The sequence below is a fragment of the Aquarana catesbeiana genome, linkage group LG03 (assembly GCF_042186555.1).
Source record: "Aquarana catesbeiana isolate 2022-GZ linkage group LG03, ASM4218655v1, whole genome shotgun sequence".
NCBI lineage: Eukaryota > Metazoa > Chordata > Amphibia > Anura > Ranidae > Aquarana > Aquarana catesbeiana.
The window spans coordinates 662,196,256-662,215,852 of NC_133326.1; the positions used below are offsets into that span (position 1 = coordinate 662,196,256).

General features: G+C 43.5%; 1 protein-coding gene across 1 annotated transcript in view; it reads left to right on the plus strand.

Moving 5' to 3' along the window:
* Window positions 1–19,597, plus strand: part of LOC141133429 (complement C3-like) — a 731,058-nt gene that overhangs the window by 88,081 nt on the left and 623,380 nt on the right. Inside the window, exon 3 of the mRNA XM_073622815.1 lies at window positions 15,751–15,913. Within this exon, the coding sequence (XP_073478916.1) occupies window positions 15,751–15,913 (163 nt within the window). The remainder of the gene's footprint in view (window positions 1–15,750; window positions 15,914–19,597) is intronic.

Sequence of the window (19,597 nt, forward strand, 5' to 3'; positions counted from 1 at the left end):
CAAGAGATCATAGCACTAGAAAGGTTGAGAACCACTGCTCTAAGGCTTCAGAGGAACAAAGTTTCTTCAGAGGAACAAAGAGGAACATTCTCTTCCTGTAGCAGCACTGTGAAACAGCACCACTTATAGCTAGGAGGCTACACTGCACCTGCTCACATGCAGATTATTTGGGTAACATCACTAAAACTCACTTCAAGAAAGCATTGGGTAATCCATATCTGCATCAACAAAAATGTTATCACCCCAGTTGGCAACAAAATATTCAATTTAGCCAGTTTTAGACATTGAACCAAAATTGTACCAAGGACCGGGATTACATTGAGCAACATTCTGTACTAATGAAAAAATATTGGAAAAAGGATACAAGGTGGAGAATATCAAGAAGGACTATATGAAGTATCTCAATGGCCAAAAAAGAATCCCATGAATTACAGATGGTACCAACAAAAACATAATAGCCATTTGTACTACCAAATACAATGACAACACTGGGCAAAAAAACAAAAAAAAAAAACACCTGTGTTACTACAGGACCCTAAGGTAGTCAACTTCCTTCCAGCACAACCCAAGACATGAAACACATGAAAGATTTAAAAGTGATTGCTCCCTGAAGTTTAACTAAAAAGAAAAAAAAGACAGTGGCAAATCTACCTGCTGGTATATCTCCCATGGGCAAAAAACTTTACTGGACCAAGAAGGCCAATGCTATTACATAGCACAGTTCATCAGCTGCTCCACACAATATGTAGTATATGGTCCAAAGTGCCCCTGGAGTCTACAATGTATAGAAAGAGCAATGAGACATAGGAGGCTAATCTAATGAGGTAGTTTAGAAGTAATTTACCTTGAAAAAGAAGCCCTATTTGGATTTGAAGCAATCCCAAGTTATCTCACAGAAAAAAAGTTTTGAGAAATGGTGTGAAAGGGAAAGATATTGGATTATTTCACTAAACAGCCAGAGCTCTGAGGAAGTCCTGGAAACACATTAGCCTGTTGGATTTCCAGTTGTCCCATTTTGTGACATGATGTATTGTGGACTGGAAGTTGTTGTTTTATTTTGATAAGCTTTGATACACCTGTAAGTTTGTGAGTATATTACTTACCACCGTTATATTAATAAAGATACAGTGCCTTGAAAAAGTATTCATACCCCTTAAAATTTTCCACATTTTGTCATGTTAGAAATTTGCAAACAATTACCCCCCACCACCCCCCGGTACGGTGAGACTTTAGCGGCAACACATTTAGATATATGTATAAAATACATTGTTTTATTAAATACGTAGAAAAAAGGTTGGCGTATATACCACCGTGTTCAAACATGACATAACATAGTAGAATGACTGCTGATGCAGAAATTAATGCTGTATTAAAGATATTTTCTCTTATGCCCGACGTGTTTCAGGAAAAAACTTGAATCCCTTCTTCGGGGCATTTGCAAAAGAGAAGATATAAGATCAAAACATCCTATAACAGAACATAGCATAATTAGACATTGAGACAGAGATGTATCATACCTATGATACAAAAGAAAGGACAGAACATTGGTTTCATACATATAGAGGCATTAGCACAAAGATCATCATGTATATGAACATAGACTAATCATCTGCCAAAGTTGAAGGGGTCCTCCACACTCACTCCCAAAAGGGAATACTGAGGTCTCAGATGTTCCACACATTCATCCAGGATATGACCCCCAAACATAATGTTAAATGATTTCAAGATGTAAGTGAGGAGCCATGGACAATAGTGGAGGGGGCAATTATGGATGAGGGGTCTGTAACAAAAAATAAATAATAATAAAAGCAGGATGAACAGAGGGGATGGAGGGTGGCAAAGGTATATATGGATGAAATAATCTCATAATTCCCCAACAGAAATGGGACAAGTAGGTGCTCACCTTATTCATTCTAGATGTCACCACGTACATATCTAATCTATGAAGCCAAGTCACATATATGCATGTATAATTATAGAATTCTAACCACAGCAGTTCCCAAAAAGCACAGGCATATGCTGGGGTACAACCAAAAATGTAAATGTATTTTATTGGGGTTTTATGTGATAGACCAACACAAAGTGGCACATAACTGTAAAGTGGAAGGAAATGATAAATGGTTTTCAATTTTTTTTTACAAATAAATATGTGAAAAGTGTGGTGTGCATTTGTATTCAGCCCCCTGAGTCAATACTTTGTAGAACCACCTTTCGCTGCAATTACAGCTGCAAGTCTTTTTTGGGATGTCTCTACGAGCTTTGCACTTCTAGAGAGTGAAATTTTTGCCCATTCTTCTTTGCAAAATAGCTCAAGCTTTGACAAATTGGATGGAGAGCATCAGTGAATAGCAATTTTTAAGTCTGCCACAAATTTATAATTGGATTTAGGTCTAGACTTTGATTGGGGAATTCTAACTTATGAATATGCTTTGATCTAAACCGTTCCATTTAGCTCTGGCTGTATGTTTAGGGTCGTTGTCCTGCTGGAAGTTGAACCTCTGCCCCAGTCTCAAGTCTTTTTCAGACTCTAATGGCGTGTACACACAACCGGACTTTCCAGCAGAAAAGGTCCGACGGAACCAGATCGTGTGTGGGCTTCATCGAACCTTATTTTCCGAAAATTCTGACGGACCTAGAAATAGTAAATGAAAAACCTAAAAAGCTAATGTGTAATGATTGGTCAAAAACTGAACAATCTAAACCATATATAATATAAAGTCCGTGTACACTTTTAAATGCTAACATGGATGATCCTGAAGACAAGTGTGAGTCCTTCAAAAGTCTATGGAGCGTGATCATCAAGGATAGTTGTATTCATTTCATAATGTTTCACATCACACGTGCTCAAAAAGAGGGGGGGTGTGCAAGGAAACCCCCTCTTGTAAAAACTCTTACCGGATCCAACCTTGATCTTTAGCGTGTTAGTCATAAACCATAGGAATCACCGCCAATGTTCTCCCTTGATATTCGATCGAAACAGCTTACAGATGGTTAAAAATAGAAAATAAACAAGCGGTGTTCACAAATCACATCAGGCAATTGCAAGCTAACAGCGTCTCCTGCTGTTTTCAATAGGAACCTTCTGGCTTTCCCTGAATGACCTGGTGTGTGTACGTACATCGTATGGCTCCATTCTGACGTGTTTCGTCACTCTTGACATCAACAGAGGGACCTAGAAATAGAACAAGTTTCAAATCTTTCTGACTCAGTTCCTATTGGAAAAACCGCTTGTCTGTATGCTAGTCTGACAGACCAAGTAAGACCTAAGGGCAGCTATTGGCTACTGGCTGTTGAACTTCCTTTTTCTAGTCCCGTCGCATGGCATCACGTTCTAAACAAACAGACTTTGGTGTGATCGTGTATAGGCAAGTCCGTTTCAGCAGAAGTCCGTCGGAACTCCGTCGGAAAGACCGTCAGACTTCGGTCTGACGGAAAAACTGGTCGTGTGTACGTGGCATAACAGGTTTTCTTCTAAAATTGCCCTGTATTTGGCTCCATCCATCTTTCTGTCAACTCTGACCAGCTTCCCTGTCACTGCTGAAGAAAAGCATCCCCACAACAAGATGCTGCCACCATCCATGGGGATGGTGTGTTCAGGGTGATGTGTAGTGTTAGTTTTCCACCACACGTAGCATTTTGCTTTAAGGCCAAAAAGTTCAATTTTGGTCTTAACTGACCAGAGCACCTTCTTCCACATGTTTGCTGTTTCCCCCACATGGCTTCTCGCAAACTGCAAATGGGACTTCTTATGGCTTTCTTTCAACAATGGCTTTCTTCTTGCCACTCTATCATAATGGCCAGATTTGTAGAGTGTATGACTAATAGTTGTCCTGTGGACAGATTCTCCCACCTGAGCTGTGGATCTCTGCAGCTCCTCCAAAGTTACCATGGGCCTTCTTGGCTGCTTCTCTGATTAAGGCTGGGTTCACACTAGTGCGAATTGGATACGAGTTTCCCGCATCCAATTTGCACAGCAGGAGATTGTGACCAGCTCTCTATGGAGCCGATTCACATATCTCCACAGCGGCTCTGGTGTGATTTGCACAGGAGCCCTGAGCGTCTTTTGGTCCATTTCAGGTCCGCATTCAGCCAAAAATTTGGGCTGAAATTGGATCTGAAACAGTAAACGAAGACGCACCGGACTCCTGCTGTGAGCTGCTGCATGCTTATACGGGAACCCAGCCTAATGCTCTCCTTGCCAGGCTTGTTGGTTTAGATGGATGGCCATATCTTGGTAGGTTTGCAGTTGTGACATACTCTTATAATTTTCAAATGATGAATTTAACAGTGCTCCGTGAGGTGTTCAAAGCTTGGGATATTTTTTTATAACATAACCCTGCTTTAAAATTCTCAACAACTTTATCCCTGACCTGTCTGATGTATTCCTTGGCCTTCATGATGCTGTCTGTTCACTAAGGTTCTCTAACAAAGGTCTGAGGGCTTCTTAGAATAGCTGTATTTATATTGAGATTAAATTACACACAGGTGGACTCTAATTACTAATTTGGTGACTTCTGAAGGAAATTGGTTCTACAAGATTTAAGTTAGGGGTATCAGAGTAAAGGGGACTGAATATAAATGCACACCGCACTTTTCACATATTTATTTGTAAAAGAAAATGAAAACTATTTATCGTTTTTCATCCATTTCACACATATGTGCCACTTTGTGTTGGTCTATCACATAAAATCCCATTAAAATATATTTACGTTTTTGGTTGTAACATGACAAAATGTGGAAGATTTCAAGGGGCATGAATACTTATGTCATAGGATAATGCACAAGGCCAGTGCGCTCTCTGTCTTGTTTTATGGTTCTATTTATTGTATTGCACAATAATTAGTACAAGTAAAAATACTTCTACATAAACATAGTGGCGCTTTGCCATTCTGTTTTGCCTGCTTTTTTTTGTTTTGTTTTTTAATTATTGTACAGCATATTTAAGTTTTTTAATTTTAATTTTATATTTAATTTTATTTTCTGTCCAATTTTTGTGTGTTACTTTCAATAAAAGTTATTTTACATTACTGGCTCGTATTTTTTAAATTCATATTAATTTAAATTCATGATATTAATTAAAAAGTCAAAAACAATACAATTATGTATAAAAATATGTATATTTTTTAAAAACTGAAAACCCCAGAGTTCTCCCTTACATCAGAGTCTGCAGGGTCCCCCTTACAGTAAAAGGGAACTCTGCGAGTTCAGATGTAAAAGGGTAACTCTGTGGACTCTGATGTTAAGGGGGACTCTTGTTATTAACTTCATATGATTAGAAATGTTATTTAATAGAAAAATATATGTATAGTTTATACTACAAAAAAAGTTGCTGTGCACCGCTAAAGTGTTCGGGTTTGACTTGAAGAAAAGGTGGCAACCCTATGTCAGAGTCAAGATTGGACACTGTTATCATGACTTTATTCAGTCATGGCTCATTCCCACCCCACGGTATAAAAGTATTCTTTCAATGGCAGCCATTTTCAGTGTGATTTTGGCGTGGAGAGAGATAGAACAGGGCTCTGTTCGGTGGTATTAGTTAGTGTGCTATACTGTGCTATTTTGCTTTATTTGTCAGTGTAGAATATTAGTTTAGTGTCAGTCTAGAGATAGTGTGAGTGTAGTCAGGAGGCCCATCATTCAGCTTTGCATAGTGTGCAGCTAGAGTAGGGACAGCTCAGATAGTTTCCCTGTAGTGTAGTGGGACCGTGTCATTCATACATACATTAGTGTAGAGCTCAGATAGTTTCAGTGTAGTGACGGTTGATTGCGTTACTGCCAGTTTAACACCATTTACTTCTGTGTGCGTCACTGCCAGTTTAACCCCATTTACTTCTGTGTGCATTACTGCCAGTTTAATGCCACATAGTTTTGTGTGCGTTTCTGCCAGTTTAATGCCATATAGTTTTGTGTGCGTTACTGCCAGTTTAATGGCATTTACTTTTGTGTGTGTTCCTGCCAGTTTAACGCTATATAGTTTTTTGTGCGCTACTGCCAGTTTAACGCCATATAGTTCTGAGTGCGTTACTGCCAGTTTAACGTAATTTAGTTTTGTGTGCATTACTGTCAGTTTACCACCATATAGTTCTGTGTGCGTTACTGCCAGTTTAACGCCATATAGTTCTCTCATCATTTCATCTGTTTAGTGAGTTTGCCTGTGCTATTCAGCCACAGCATGCAGAGGAGGTGGTGGACTGGCTTACTAAACCTTCCTCATCCTCTGTCATGCAAGCAGAGACAAGTGTTTGACCACAGTGTCAGCCATTTGCTCCTTGGTGATGCCCAGCCATTACTGGATTCAGATGTTGGGTCTGAGGTGGAGAATGACAGGAACATGAGCCTAGAGAGAGGGGAGAACACTGGTAGACTAATTGGCATTAATGGTCCCCCAGCCGCAGCGTATTGCCAAGTTGTCTACAGTGATAATAGTGATGATGAAGATGGAGGAGATGGAGGTGATGATGATGATGTCACTGATGCAACTTGGGTGCCAGATAGAGCAGAGGAGGAAACTGAAGGTGAGGCAGCACAACCCCAAAGAGGCTGACATCAAGAAAGATTAAAGAGCAGACACCCTATTCCATCACATTCTGCAGCTGTTATCTTCTGTCCCACTCCCCAAAGCTCAGCTGTCTGGGCCTTTTTCAGCACATCTGCAACAGGTCACACTGATGCTATCTGCAAACTGTGTCTTAGGCAGATCAAATGTGGCAAAAACACCAGCCATTTGGGTACCACATGCTTAACAAGGCATTAACCACCCATTGGCAAGAGCACCTAAAAGCCACACAATAGGGGCACAAATCTGTCCCTCCTCCTCCTTACCCACTTCAGTCTGTCCCTGCTATACCGAGTCATTACCTCTCAGCAGCCTCCACTGTCAGGGATGATGGTATAGCACAGGGTGTCCCAGGTCCTGGCAGCACATCTTCCAGCAGCACACCACCAGACTGTAGACTGTAGCCGGCAAATTTCTCTGACAGATCGTTCCTTTCCTATAAAGCTCTGTATTGTTTACCATGGGAACCTGCCATTGTGGTACAGCACAATGTGCTGTACCACAATGGCAGGTTCCCAGTCACTACTACTTTTCACATAAGGCTGCTCTATCTCTCTACCATCATTTAAAGGGAATGTTCTGGCATCGTTGAGCAAGGCAGTTAGCCATAAAATCCACCTTACTGCTGACACGTGGTCCAGCAAGCATGGGCAGGGATGATATATTTAGTTCACAGCACACTGGGTAACGCTGCAGTTTGTTGTGCCCCCACGTCTCCATACAGCTGGTGGTGATGATGCCAGACCTGTGAGCTCTACCCCCTCCTCCTCTGCCACCTCCATGCCCTCCTCAGGCTAAAAGGTGCCATGCAGTGCTTCAGCTGGTGTGTTAAGGGGACAGCAACCACACAGGAGCAGAGATTCTTGCAGCTCTGCAGGGACAGGCCAAGAGGTGGTTCACACCATGCCAGTTGGAGCCAGGAATGGTGGTGTGCGATAATGGCTCAAACCTCCTGTTCGCCCTTAGACAGGGAAAGTTGACACATGTGCCATGCCTGGCACATGTCCTAAATTTGGTGGTGCAGCGTTTCCTAAAAACATACCCAGGGTTGCAAGATGTGCTAAAGCTGGCCAGAAGAGCCTGTAGCCATTTCAGGCGGTCATTTACAGCCAGTGCTCGGTTGGCTGAAATTCAGCAGGAATTCCAACTGCCCATAAACCGCCTTATTTGTGACATGCCCACCAGGTGGAACTCGACTTTGGCAATGCTGAAGCGGCTATACATGCAGCAGAGGGCGGGCAACGAGTACCTGTACGAGTATGGCACGATGACAGGCTCAGACCACCTTGGCTTTTTTTCCCCACACCAATGGCTGATCATTAAGGATGCATGCACTGTATTGTCACCATTTGAGGAGGCCACAAGGATGGTGAGCCGTGACAGTGCATGCATCAGTGACACAATCCCTGTTGTGTTCCTGCTGGAGCAGACTCTGCGTGGAATTATGGACATGGCACTGGAGGCAGAGCAGCAGGAGGAAGAGGAGGACTTCCTTTCCTCTCAAGACCCACTTTATCCAGACACCATCATTCCTATGTCACAGAACACACAGGAGGACAGAGAGGAGGAGGATGAGGAGGAGGATTCTGGCACTTTCATAGGCTTCAAAGAAGAGGAAGACATGCGTCAATCTGTAAGCGATGGCTTTCCAACCCCAGTACCCTTGGGAGTAATAAATGGCTGGGAGGAGGAAGTTCCAGATGCTGTCATTGTGAGTGACCCAGAGGAATCCACTTCTCAAGCCTCAGAAAATATGAGGCGCATGGGCAACCTCATGCTTCAAAGCCTGCGAAAGGACCCAAGAATATTTGGCATAAAGGAGAAGGATGATTACTGGTTGGCAACACTCCTTGAGCACCATTATAAGGGGAAAGACTCAGAACTCATCCTGTCCCTACAGAGAGTGCAGAAGATATAATCTCTTAAGAGTACGGTAAAGAGGATTTTAGTGAACGTTTTTCCTTAATCCAGTAGGTTACAGTGTCGTGGAAAACGTAGTTTTGAGTCTTCTGTTGGTCAAGAGAGGAGCGTTGGAGAAGGCATCCGTCTAAGTGAAGCATTTCGGAATTTTTTAAGTCCTCGCCACCCAGGGCTGTCATCTTCCACATCCCATCGGCAATGTCTGCATCACATGGTGGACGATGATTACCTTGGGGCCAAAACAGGGATGGAGAGTATTCCAAATGACAATCCACTGACTTACTGGGTCATGAGAATAGACCACTGGCCAGAACTTGTCCAGTATGCTATTGAGTTGTTGGGCTGCCCTGCATCCAGCATGCTTACAGAATGGGCATTCAGTGCTGCAGGAGATTTCCTGTACCTGTTTGACAGGTGCATATCATTGCAATTTTTTACAGCAAGGCCAATTCTTGATTTCATCAAGAATACCTCTATAGTAGTGGTCATCAACCCTGTCCTTAGGGCCCACTAACAGGCCAGGTTTTATGTATTACCTTGGGGAGATGCAGACTAGAATACTGCAATCACTGAGCAGCAAATGATATCACCTGTGATGTATTTCAGTTATCTTGCAAACCTGGCCTGTTAGTGGGCCCTGAGGACAGGAGGACAGCAAGGCTAACTCTTGCTTTCATGAAGAGTACCTTTATAGGGTTACAATGGGAAGGTGCCACCGACACCCAAAGACCAATTTTTCTGCACCTGTTTGACAGGTGCATATCATTGCAATTTTTTACAGCAAGGCCAGTTCTTGCCTTCATCAAGAGTTCTTCTATAGGGTTATGGTGGGAAGGCGCCACTGACACCCAAAGACCAATTTTCTGCACCCGTTACTTCTATCCAAAGTCAAAGTGACACCAGAATGTATACAAAAAATCTCTAATCTTGTTCCCAGTGCACTACATTGTGGACTACACTGGCTCCCCAGCTGTTGCTGAGCAAAATAAAATCAGCTTGCAGGGAAAATGTTAGCTTTTTGCCTTTATAAATGCAATTATCGCTGCAGCAGATTCTAGACATGGTACGGATCTGCTACTTTACAGGTAGACTAAGGGGACCCCCCAGGCACTATAATGGAAGGAATTTTTCATTTTTATGCTTTCACTTTAAAAATCAAAAAATCAATGCTCATTTAAAAATGACGTTTTTCACAAACATTTTTTATTGATACATGTCCCCCAGGGCAGGACCTGGACCCCCTATAACCATTGTATGCCCAATTACTTGCATATAAGTAATAATTCAAAATGGACACTTTTGATTTTTCATGTTGGGGTCCCATTGACTTTAATGGGGTTCATTATTCGGCTCCGAACTTTTGCGGTATTTGAAAGTTCTGGGGTGAACCGAACAGGGGCCCATTCAGCCCATCCCTACTCACTGTGTTCCCAAACCATTTCTTGATAGAACAGAGCCTTGGGGGCAAGCTGCACATACTCAGTTTAGTGTCTATTGCTAGAGAGTTTTTTTTTCTTGGGAGGGTGCATGGGGTCAGTACAGGGCCAATCAGCACTGTACAGACAGAGGGTGAGGGGTCCTGCAGCCTCAAAGGACAATCAGGGGAGAATTAAACTCTCCCTACAATAGAAGTTACAAAACTGCTCTACCTGTGCTAATGAGAAAAGGTATGTAGCAGTTTATAGTCTATCATAAATGCTGCTGCTAGACTTATCCACCTTACTAACTGCTTAGTGTCTGCCAACCCTCTCCTCCAATCCCTACACTGGCTCCCAATCTCCCACTGAATTAAATTCAAAATACTAACCACAACATACAAAGCCATTCACAACTCTGACCTGAGCTACATCAAAAATCTTGTCTCCCAATATCACCCAAACCATCCTCTATGCTCTTCTCAAGACCTCCTAATCTGAAGCTCTCTTGTCTCCTCCTCCCATGCTCATCTCCAGGATTTCTCCAGAGCCTCTACCATCTTCTGGAACTCTCTACCTCAACCTGTTTGGCTATCCCCTACTCTTGCTACCTTCAGGCGATTCCTGAAAACTCATCTCTTCTGGGAAACCTATCACGTCTCTAACTAATCTTTTACCACTTCCACCAGTTCTTTCCCCGCAGTTACAACCTTTTATACCACCTGCCCCATCCTATTAGATTGTAAGCTCTTCTGAGCAGGGCCCTCTTAATCCTCTTGTATTTTATTGTATTATAACTGTGTTGTCTCCTTTTTATATTGTAATTTGTAAAGCGCTGCGTAAACTGTTGGCACTATATAAATCCTGTATAGTAATAATAGTAATAATATTTAGTAAAACTATTACATTTTCATGTTTTGTGTACCGTGGGAGACCGGATATTGAGAATGCAGGGTCCTGGGTTCAGTAACACTTTAACTACAATTTTCTATAGATCATTCCATTTTCATTTTTTTATATCTTAATAATAACTACTAGTGGCATAGTGGGAGGCAGGTAATGCCTTGTAGTAATCTTCTAGGACACAACTCTGCAGTGAATCCTGGCTGCAATACTAATCTGACTCTCGCTATAAAAAGAGTCATTGGCCATACAGCCTAAATAGGCTTGAGAAAGGGGGATACACCCCAAAATTGTGTTGCTTGGACTAGGTAACTAACCAGTCCTTCTACGGAAAAGGAGAGCAGAGAAAGATTCTGCAGAGCAGTTCTTCAACAAGGACCAACTAACGTTATTTAATTACAAATCTTTATTAGTTATCAAAAGTTAAACAAAATAGAAAAAGCAAAAATGTGTTGCAGATAACTCCTCCACATCAGATTACAACTACCAGCAACATATAATTAAAATAAGACTGACGTCTTAAGGGACTTGGGTGGCCACCGTACCAATTGTACACATCTCACACAATTATCAACCATACACATGCAGACAAAGATCTTAGACCCGGGTCCGATACATTTTCATTAGTCCAGAAAGGCTCTAACCAAAGCGGACATAATCACGGCATCAAATGGGTTTGTAGTAAAAGCAGTTGCCTGCATGAGTTAGATTAATGGGATGGATCAACAGTCCACTTGCAGGTATTATTCCCGGCTGAAAATATTTACGATGCGGTGCCGAAGTTTATAGCCAGAAAGCAAATATTTATCTGAACTTCCAAATATCCCCAATACAGATTAAATGTCACTGATTTCAATACATTCGTTCCCATATAGTGGGATATATTTAAAGCTCACCCATGGGGGATCCTAGGATAGTAGATTCTCTCTCCTGCAGACTCCCGTCCGTTCGCGGTCTCCTCACTCGCTGAAAGACACTGCACTTGCGTCTGTGTTGTTTGGTTCAGCCTCACAACCTACGGTGAGCAGCAGAGTTCATGTCCTCAGACCAAGCAGTGTTCAGGGACTGTACGGAGCATACCGTGGAGAGTGGTATCCAGGTTCAGTGGGTGATCAGTGGATAGGGAGGATCCTTTCAGAATTGCTTCAGGCTATGCGGCTGCTGGCAATAGCACAGTATGGGAATATGTGGAGAAGGTTCAGGGTGTATGTGGACAACCAGAGGTCCCTGTCACCGCTAACACGGTGGCACGATGCTTACGTGTTTCCCCTGATCACAGGCTTCCTCAGAGCATCCTCAGGTTTAAATTTGAGTGGGCAGCAGGTAAGCCCTATTGATACTCATATTCACCTCTAGCAAGAAGGCTGGGTCTTCGGTCATCTTTTCTTCTTTTATGTTAACCAGTCCTTCTACTTAATGGTCCAAATTCTGGGTCCTTGCACAAGCACTGCAACATGAATGCACCCATTCACCACTCAGTTATGGTAGCAGAGGAACCTGTGTCCTTGGTGTTGCTGAAGACAATGAACTTACCCTACCCATGTACAACTCCTAGAGTTTGGGATGGGTAAAATACACCCCTCAAAACTTCCCCCATGATGTCCTCCTCCCACAACACCAGCACCCCAACCCTCCTCCTCGTGTCTGCTCATGCCTCACAGGAATTGAGCCACTTGTGAAAGGATCCTGTGAGCCCTAAGGCTTGATTCACACTAATGTGTTTTTTGATGCAATTTGCAGAAATGCAGGGGCATTTTTTAACATGGGTTCCTATGGAACATTTTCACATCAATGCATTTTTGTGCCTCTGAGTTTTTGGAAAGGGTCGGGGACTTTTTACCCCCAAAATGCAGCATTTTGCTTGTAATAGAATTCAATGGACCCGCATCCAAAACACAAGTACCACAATTTTACCGCGATTTTGCTGTAATTTTATTTTATTTCTTTTTTACACTGTATATAACTGGTTGCTAAGGAGGGGGCCGGGAAGCCGGCCGCAGCGTCCTTAACAACCGATGAGTCATCAGCTGTCAGCTTGCTTCGTGCTCAATGTAAAAAAATAAAATGCCGGCTAAAAAAAAAAAATTGTGAAAAAAAACAGCGTGGGGTCCTCCCCAGGTCCATACCAGGCCCTTGGGTCTAGTATGGATTCAGAGGGGACCCCCCATGCAAATTTTTTTTTAAAATGGCGTGGGGGTTCCCCTCTAAATCCATACCAGACCCTTATCTGAGCATGCAGCCCGGCAGGTCAGGAAAGGGAGGGGACGAGCGAGCGCCCCCCCTCCTGAACCATACCAGGCCACATGCCCTCAACATGGGGGGATGAGGGCTTTGGGGCAGGAGGGGCTCTGCGCCCCCCACCCCAAAGCACCTTGCCCCCATGTTGATGGGGACAAGGCCCTCTTCCCGACAACCCTTGCCCGGTGGTTGTCGGGGTCTGTGGGCAGGGGAGCTTATCAGTATTTGGAAGCCCCCTTTAATAAAAGGGCCCCCAGATCCCAGCCCCCCTATGTGAATGAGTATGGGGTACATTGTACCCCTACCCATTCACTAAAAAACAGTAGTGTAGTGTTAAAAAATACAGTAGACAGTTTTTGACAAGTCTTTTATTAAAAATCTTCTTCTTCTTCTCCACTTCTTCCTCTGGTCTTTCTCCATCTTCTCCTGCATCTTCATCCTCCGGTCTTTTCCTTCTCCCCTGCTTCTTCTTCCGCTCTTCTTCTGTCTTCTTTGTCCGGTGTTCTTTTTCCTCCCGCCGACGACCCTCCTCCGATGCCGCTGATCTGTTGGCGCCAATGTCCTGCATTTCTTAAATAACGATGGAGGCGTGGCAATCGGATTACGTCATCCGAAGACCACGCCACCTTGTGATGTCATGAACCCATCATGCCCTGGGGTGTGATACCATAAGGGGGCGGGGTCACCAGATGACATCAGCCGGTGACCCCGCCCCATAAGTCATTGCACACCGCGCACATGGCATTACAGCGAGAGAGAGCGTCGAGTCAACATCGGAAGAAGAGAAGAGGGAACAAGACGACGGAGAAGATCGGGCAAGAGCTAGCAAAAGAGCAGGCAAAAGAGCAGAAGAACCCGGCAGAAGGCACCGGACAGCGGGAGAAGACCCGGAGAGTGCGGAGAAGAGAGTGGAGAAGTCAGAGCTGCCTAATAAAAGATTTGTCAAAAACTGTCTAATGTTTTTTTTTTAACACTACACTACTTTTTTCCAGGTGAATTGGTAGGGGTACTATGTACCCCATACTCATTCACAAAGAGGGGGGCGGGGATCTGGGGGCCCCCTTGTGAAAGGGGGCTTCCAGATTCTGATAAGCCCCCCGCCCGCAAACCCCGACAACCACCGGGCAAGGGTTGTCGGGAAGAGGCCCTTGTCCCCATCAACATGGGGCAAGGTGCTTTGGGGTGGGGGGGGTGCAGAGCCCCCCCCACCCCAAAGTACCCATCCCCCCATGTTGAGGGCATGTGGCCTGGTATGGTTCAGGGGGGGGTGCTCGCTCGTCCCCTCCCTTTCCTGACCTTCCGGGCTGCATGCTCGGATAAGGGTCTGGTATGGATTTTGGCATAGGGTCCCCTCCAAATCCATACTAGACCCAAGGGCCCAGCATGGACCTGGGGGGGACCCCACGCCGTTTTTTTCTCTCGTTTTTTTTTTAGCTGGCAATTTTTTTTTTTTACATTTAGCGGGAAGCCCGCTGACAACTGATGACTCATTGGTTGTTAAGGACGTGGCGTCATGTGAACCCTACCACTATAATGTGGTGCAGACAGCAAAGAGAAAATACCAAACTGGCATTGAGATTGTGGCCATGAAGATGATCAGGTGAATATTTTTCTTATGCTTCAGCAACTGGGGGAATATATACTGTACCTTCTTGATCAAGAATGCTGCTGGAAAAAAACAGAAAAAGTGAGAAAATTAAAAGGGGGAGGAGATGTTAGCAGCTAAACCGGAAAAGAAGTTGTTGCTGACACATACAAAAGGTAGTCCTATGAAAGCACAGTGATATGTAACCCACCACAATGAAATTCACAATACAGCACAGTGAGTACGGATGGGGGAGTGGTAGAGGTGGGCAAATGCATTCCACAATCAGCACTTTGTAACCCACCACACTGCAATTCACTGTTATGTAGCACAACAAGGCACTGTATATATCACTTTATATAACGCTGTATGCACAACTATAGAGCACAGCACAGTGCACTGTATTGCAGAAACTATCTTTCCCTGAAAACATTCTGTCAGCTGTCTATTCCAACACACATTGACAAAAGACTGATGGGAATCTTTTATAGGGAGGTGGTTGTCATATTGGAAAACCCCATCAGCACCATAGCATGAAGAGTAATGGTTGGTCAAGTTTTTTTAATAAACAAAATAAGAGCGACCCATAAAAAATGCTGGAGTCCTTTATTAAAGAAGTTGTAAACCCTCAAGGTTTTTCACCTTAATGCATTCTATGCATTAAGGTGAAAAACCTTTTGTAGTGCAACACCCCCCTCCCAGAGCCCCCCTTTTACTTACTTCAACCCAATCGTTCCAGCGATGGGGTTGAGCACAGAAAGTCCAGCCGCTGTCTTGGGTCCTCATTGGCTAGATTGATAGCAGCAGGAGCATTGGCTCACGCTGCTGTCAATCAAAGCCAGTGACACGTGAGCAGGGGGGGGGGCGGGGGGGCCAGGTCCTGCTGTTTGTGTCAATGGATGCCTGCCTTTATCATCACCTGTTGGGCATTGGCAGACTCATGCAGAAGCAGAATCAAGCCGTACACATACTGTACGTCTCTGTTTTTGTCACATGCCTAATAGTTTATAAAACATTTCTTTTTCTGCCAAACAAGTAAATCTACAAACAAAAAGCAGACACAAGTTTTTTTGTTTTTTTTTGTTTTATATATATTACAGAATTGTCTGTTATCTACTCTACCCTACTTTCAGATTCCAGCACAAAATGAATTCATAGACCCAACAAAGAAGCAATTTGTCTCAGTGATTCTGAAGTCCAATGTTTGTCAGGTGGAGAAAGTTATCATGTTGTCGTATCATGCTGGATATGTCTTCATACAGACGGACAAGCCCCTCTACACCCCGGGGTCAAAAGGTAGTTCACAAAATCAGTTTATGGGTAGCCAAAACTTTAGTTTTAGTTTTGGAAAGCGAGACTGGATTAGAAATCCTTAGAATGTTATATTGCTACTTGTATTAATATATACTAGACATGTGCACACTGAAATATTTCGTTTCGGAATTTCGTTTTCGTCCAAAAAATAAATTCTTTTAGTTACTCCCAAAATTCGTTTTTACTTATTTCATTTTTCATTAAAAATTGCATTCGTCCGAAAATCCACATTTGGGTCGAATCTGTCATTGAAGGCTTATGGTGTCTGTCGAATGTTCAAAGAAGATTCGACGGAGCAGCTAAACTGTATGATGCCGTATAGTTTACCTGCTCCGTCGAATCCTCTTAGAACTTTCAACAGACACCATAAGCCAAAGTATGTGTGTACTTAGTTCTAACTATTTTACTGCTCCTCCTCTTTGGTTACAATCAGCGAATAACATTCATCATCATCATTATTTTTACGTCAAATCTTTTCTCTCTATGTCAAATCTTTTCTCTCTATGTAGAATAATCTTGGACTAATAGAGTTACGGTTAGGCACATTCGACCACAGGTTTGATGGACACAGATTGTTATTGTCATCATCATGTCGAATCTCCTATCTATATCGAACTGTTGTAGCAACGAAAACGGAAAAAAAGCATTTGTTTATGTCGATATTTTGTTTTTCGGATTCTGCACTTTCGTTATTGTTTGTTAAAACTATAACGAAAATACCTGAAATTCGGACGAAAATGCATTCGGACGAAAACGAATGCACATGTCTAATATATACAGTATATTATATATTTACAGTAGTTGCCTCTATAAAGTAACTGTTTGATATACGATGCCTCACTTGCTTTTTCAGCCAGCTAACAATGAGGTTTAGGGTTGCCACCTGTTTAGGATTCCCCCAGGCAGTCCAGGTTTTGAATCATATGTCCTGGTTTCAGCATAGCTCCCAACTGTCAGTGGTTTTGAGGGACCGTCCCAGATTTGGAACAAAGCCCCTCTGTCCCACTTTCCCCCTCATTTGTCCCTCATTTTGGTCTGAGCTATATAGTTGTATATAAAATGCACTTTTTATATTTCAAAAAGTGTTTCCCAGTGCTAAACCTTACATCCAATTTCTAAATTGCTGCATTTGTACATTTTAAAAACCAATATAAAGGAATAGAATAGCACTTGTGGGTTTACCTAATCATTTTTTTGTAAAATTCTCCTTTAAGGGGGCGTGGCAGCCGTTGTGTCATTTGCCTAGTAGGTGTGCCTCGTTCCCATCTCAAAAAGTTAGGTATGGTTTCAGTGTGCCTGAAATCTGGACACATTATTCAGGTCAGACTGTCTCCCCAAGTATCCGAGATAGTCACACACAAAACTGTTGCCCTCTCTGAGCTGTGGGCAGCTGTTTGGGGGCAGGTTTGGCATCACTGAAGGGTGGGGCGATGATGTCAGCAAGAGCAATTTGGCCACACCCACTTTTTGTCACGGCACCCTTTGCTGCCACATTACTACTCTCCTTGGGGCACCTAAATGTGTCCCAGGTCTTTTATAATCATATAGTGTTTACTGCGAAAAAAATTTAAAAAATTGCCCTGTGATGCTAAAGTGTTAAGGTTTGGTTTGAAGGAAAGGTGGCATCCCTACTGAGGCTCAAGCTGTACAGTGGTGCACTTGTTACCATCCCTTTAAGACTGCATGCAGTAAACTAATTTTGGGCTTTTAACCACTTGCCGACCGCAGCACGCACTTTTACGTCAGCAGAATGGCATGGACAGGCAAATGGGCCTGTCCCGCGATCGTGTCACGGAGCTGCTGGGGCATGCCTGTGTAAACAAGGCATCTCCCTGTTCTGCCTAGTGACAGGACACTGATCGTCTGCTCCCTGTCATCAGGAGCAGCGATCAGTGTCGTGTAACAATAAGCTCACACCCCACACAGTTAGAATCACTCCCTAGGACACACTTAACCCCTTCCGTGCCCCCTAGTGGTTAACCCCTTCCCTGCCAGTGTCATTTACACTGTAGTAATCAGTGCATTTTTAGAGCACTAATCGCTGTATGAATGACAATGGTCCCAATAGCATTAAAAGTATCCAATGTGTCCACCATAATGTCGCAGTCATGATGAAAATCGCTGATCGCCGCCATTACTAGTAAAAAAAAAAGAAATTAATAAAAATGCCATAAAACTATTCCCTATTTTGTAGACGCTATAGCTTTTGCGCAAACCAATCAATAAACACTTATTGCGATTTTTTTTTACCAAAAATATGTAGGAGAATACGTATTGGCCTAAATTGAGGAAAAAAAAATTTTATATATTTTTTGGGGATATTTAAAGCAAAAAATTAAAAATATTGCTTTTTTTCAAAATTGTCGCTCTATTTTTGTTTATAGCGCAAAAATTAAAAAACGCAGAGGTGACCAAATACCACCAAAAGAAAGCTCTATTTGTGGGAAAAAAAGGACATCAATTTTGTTTGGGAGCCACGTCGCATGACCGCGCCATTGTCAGTTAACCACTTGACGACCGCCTCACACCAATTTACATCGGCAAGGTGGCATGGACAGGCAGAATCACGTACATATACGTGATCTGCCTTCCGCGGGTGGGAGTCCGATCGGTATTTTCCGTTCCGGCGCCGAGGAGGGAAGACTGCAATGTGAGTGCACAAACTCTACACACACAGTAGAACATGCCAGGCACACAAAACACCCCCCTTTACCCCCTGATCCCCCCCGATCACCCCCCAATCACCCCCCCCTGTCACACTGACACCAAGCAGTTTTTTTTTTTTTTTTCTGATTACTGCATGGTGTCAGTTTGTGACAGTTACTGTGTTAGGGCAGTTCCTGTTAGCCCCCTTTAGGTCTAGGGTACCCCCCTAACCCCCCCTAATAAAGTTTTAACCTCTTGATCACACCCTGTCGCCAGTGTCGCTATGCGATTTTTCTGATCGCTGTATTAGTGTCACTGGTGACGCTAGTTAGGGAGGTAAATATTTAGGTTCGCCGTCAGCGTTTTATAGCGACAGGGACCCCCATATACTACCTAATAAATGTTTTAACCCCTTGATTGCCCCCTAGTTAACCCTTTCACCACTGATCATCAGTATAACACTGATCACTGTTACGGGTGACGCTGGTTAGTTCGTTTATTTTTTATAGTGTCAGGGCACCTGCCATTTATTACCGAATGGAGGTTTAGCCCCCTGATCGCCCGGTGGTGATATGCGTCGCCCCAGGCAGCGTCAGATTAGCGCCAGTACCGCTAACACCCACGCACGCAGCATGCGCCTCCCTTAGTGGTATAGTATCTGAACGGATCAATATCTGATCCGATCAGATCTATACTAGCGTCCCAAGCAGTTTAGGGTTCCCAAAAACGCAGTGTTAGCGGGATCAGCCCAGATACCTGCTAGCACCTGCATTTTGCCCCTCCGCCCGGCCCAGCCCAGCCCACCCAAGTGCAGTATCGATCGATCACTGTCACTTACAAAACACTAAACACATAACTGCAGCGTTCGCAGAGTCAGGCCTGATCCCTGCGATCGCTAACAGTTTTTTTGGTAGCATTTTGGCGAACTGGCAAGCACCAGCCCCAGGCAGCGTCAGGTTAGCGCCAGTACCACTAACACCCACGCACGCACCGTACACCTCCCTTAGTGGTATAGTATCT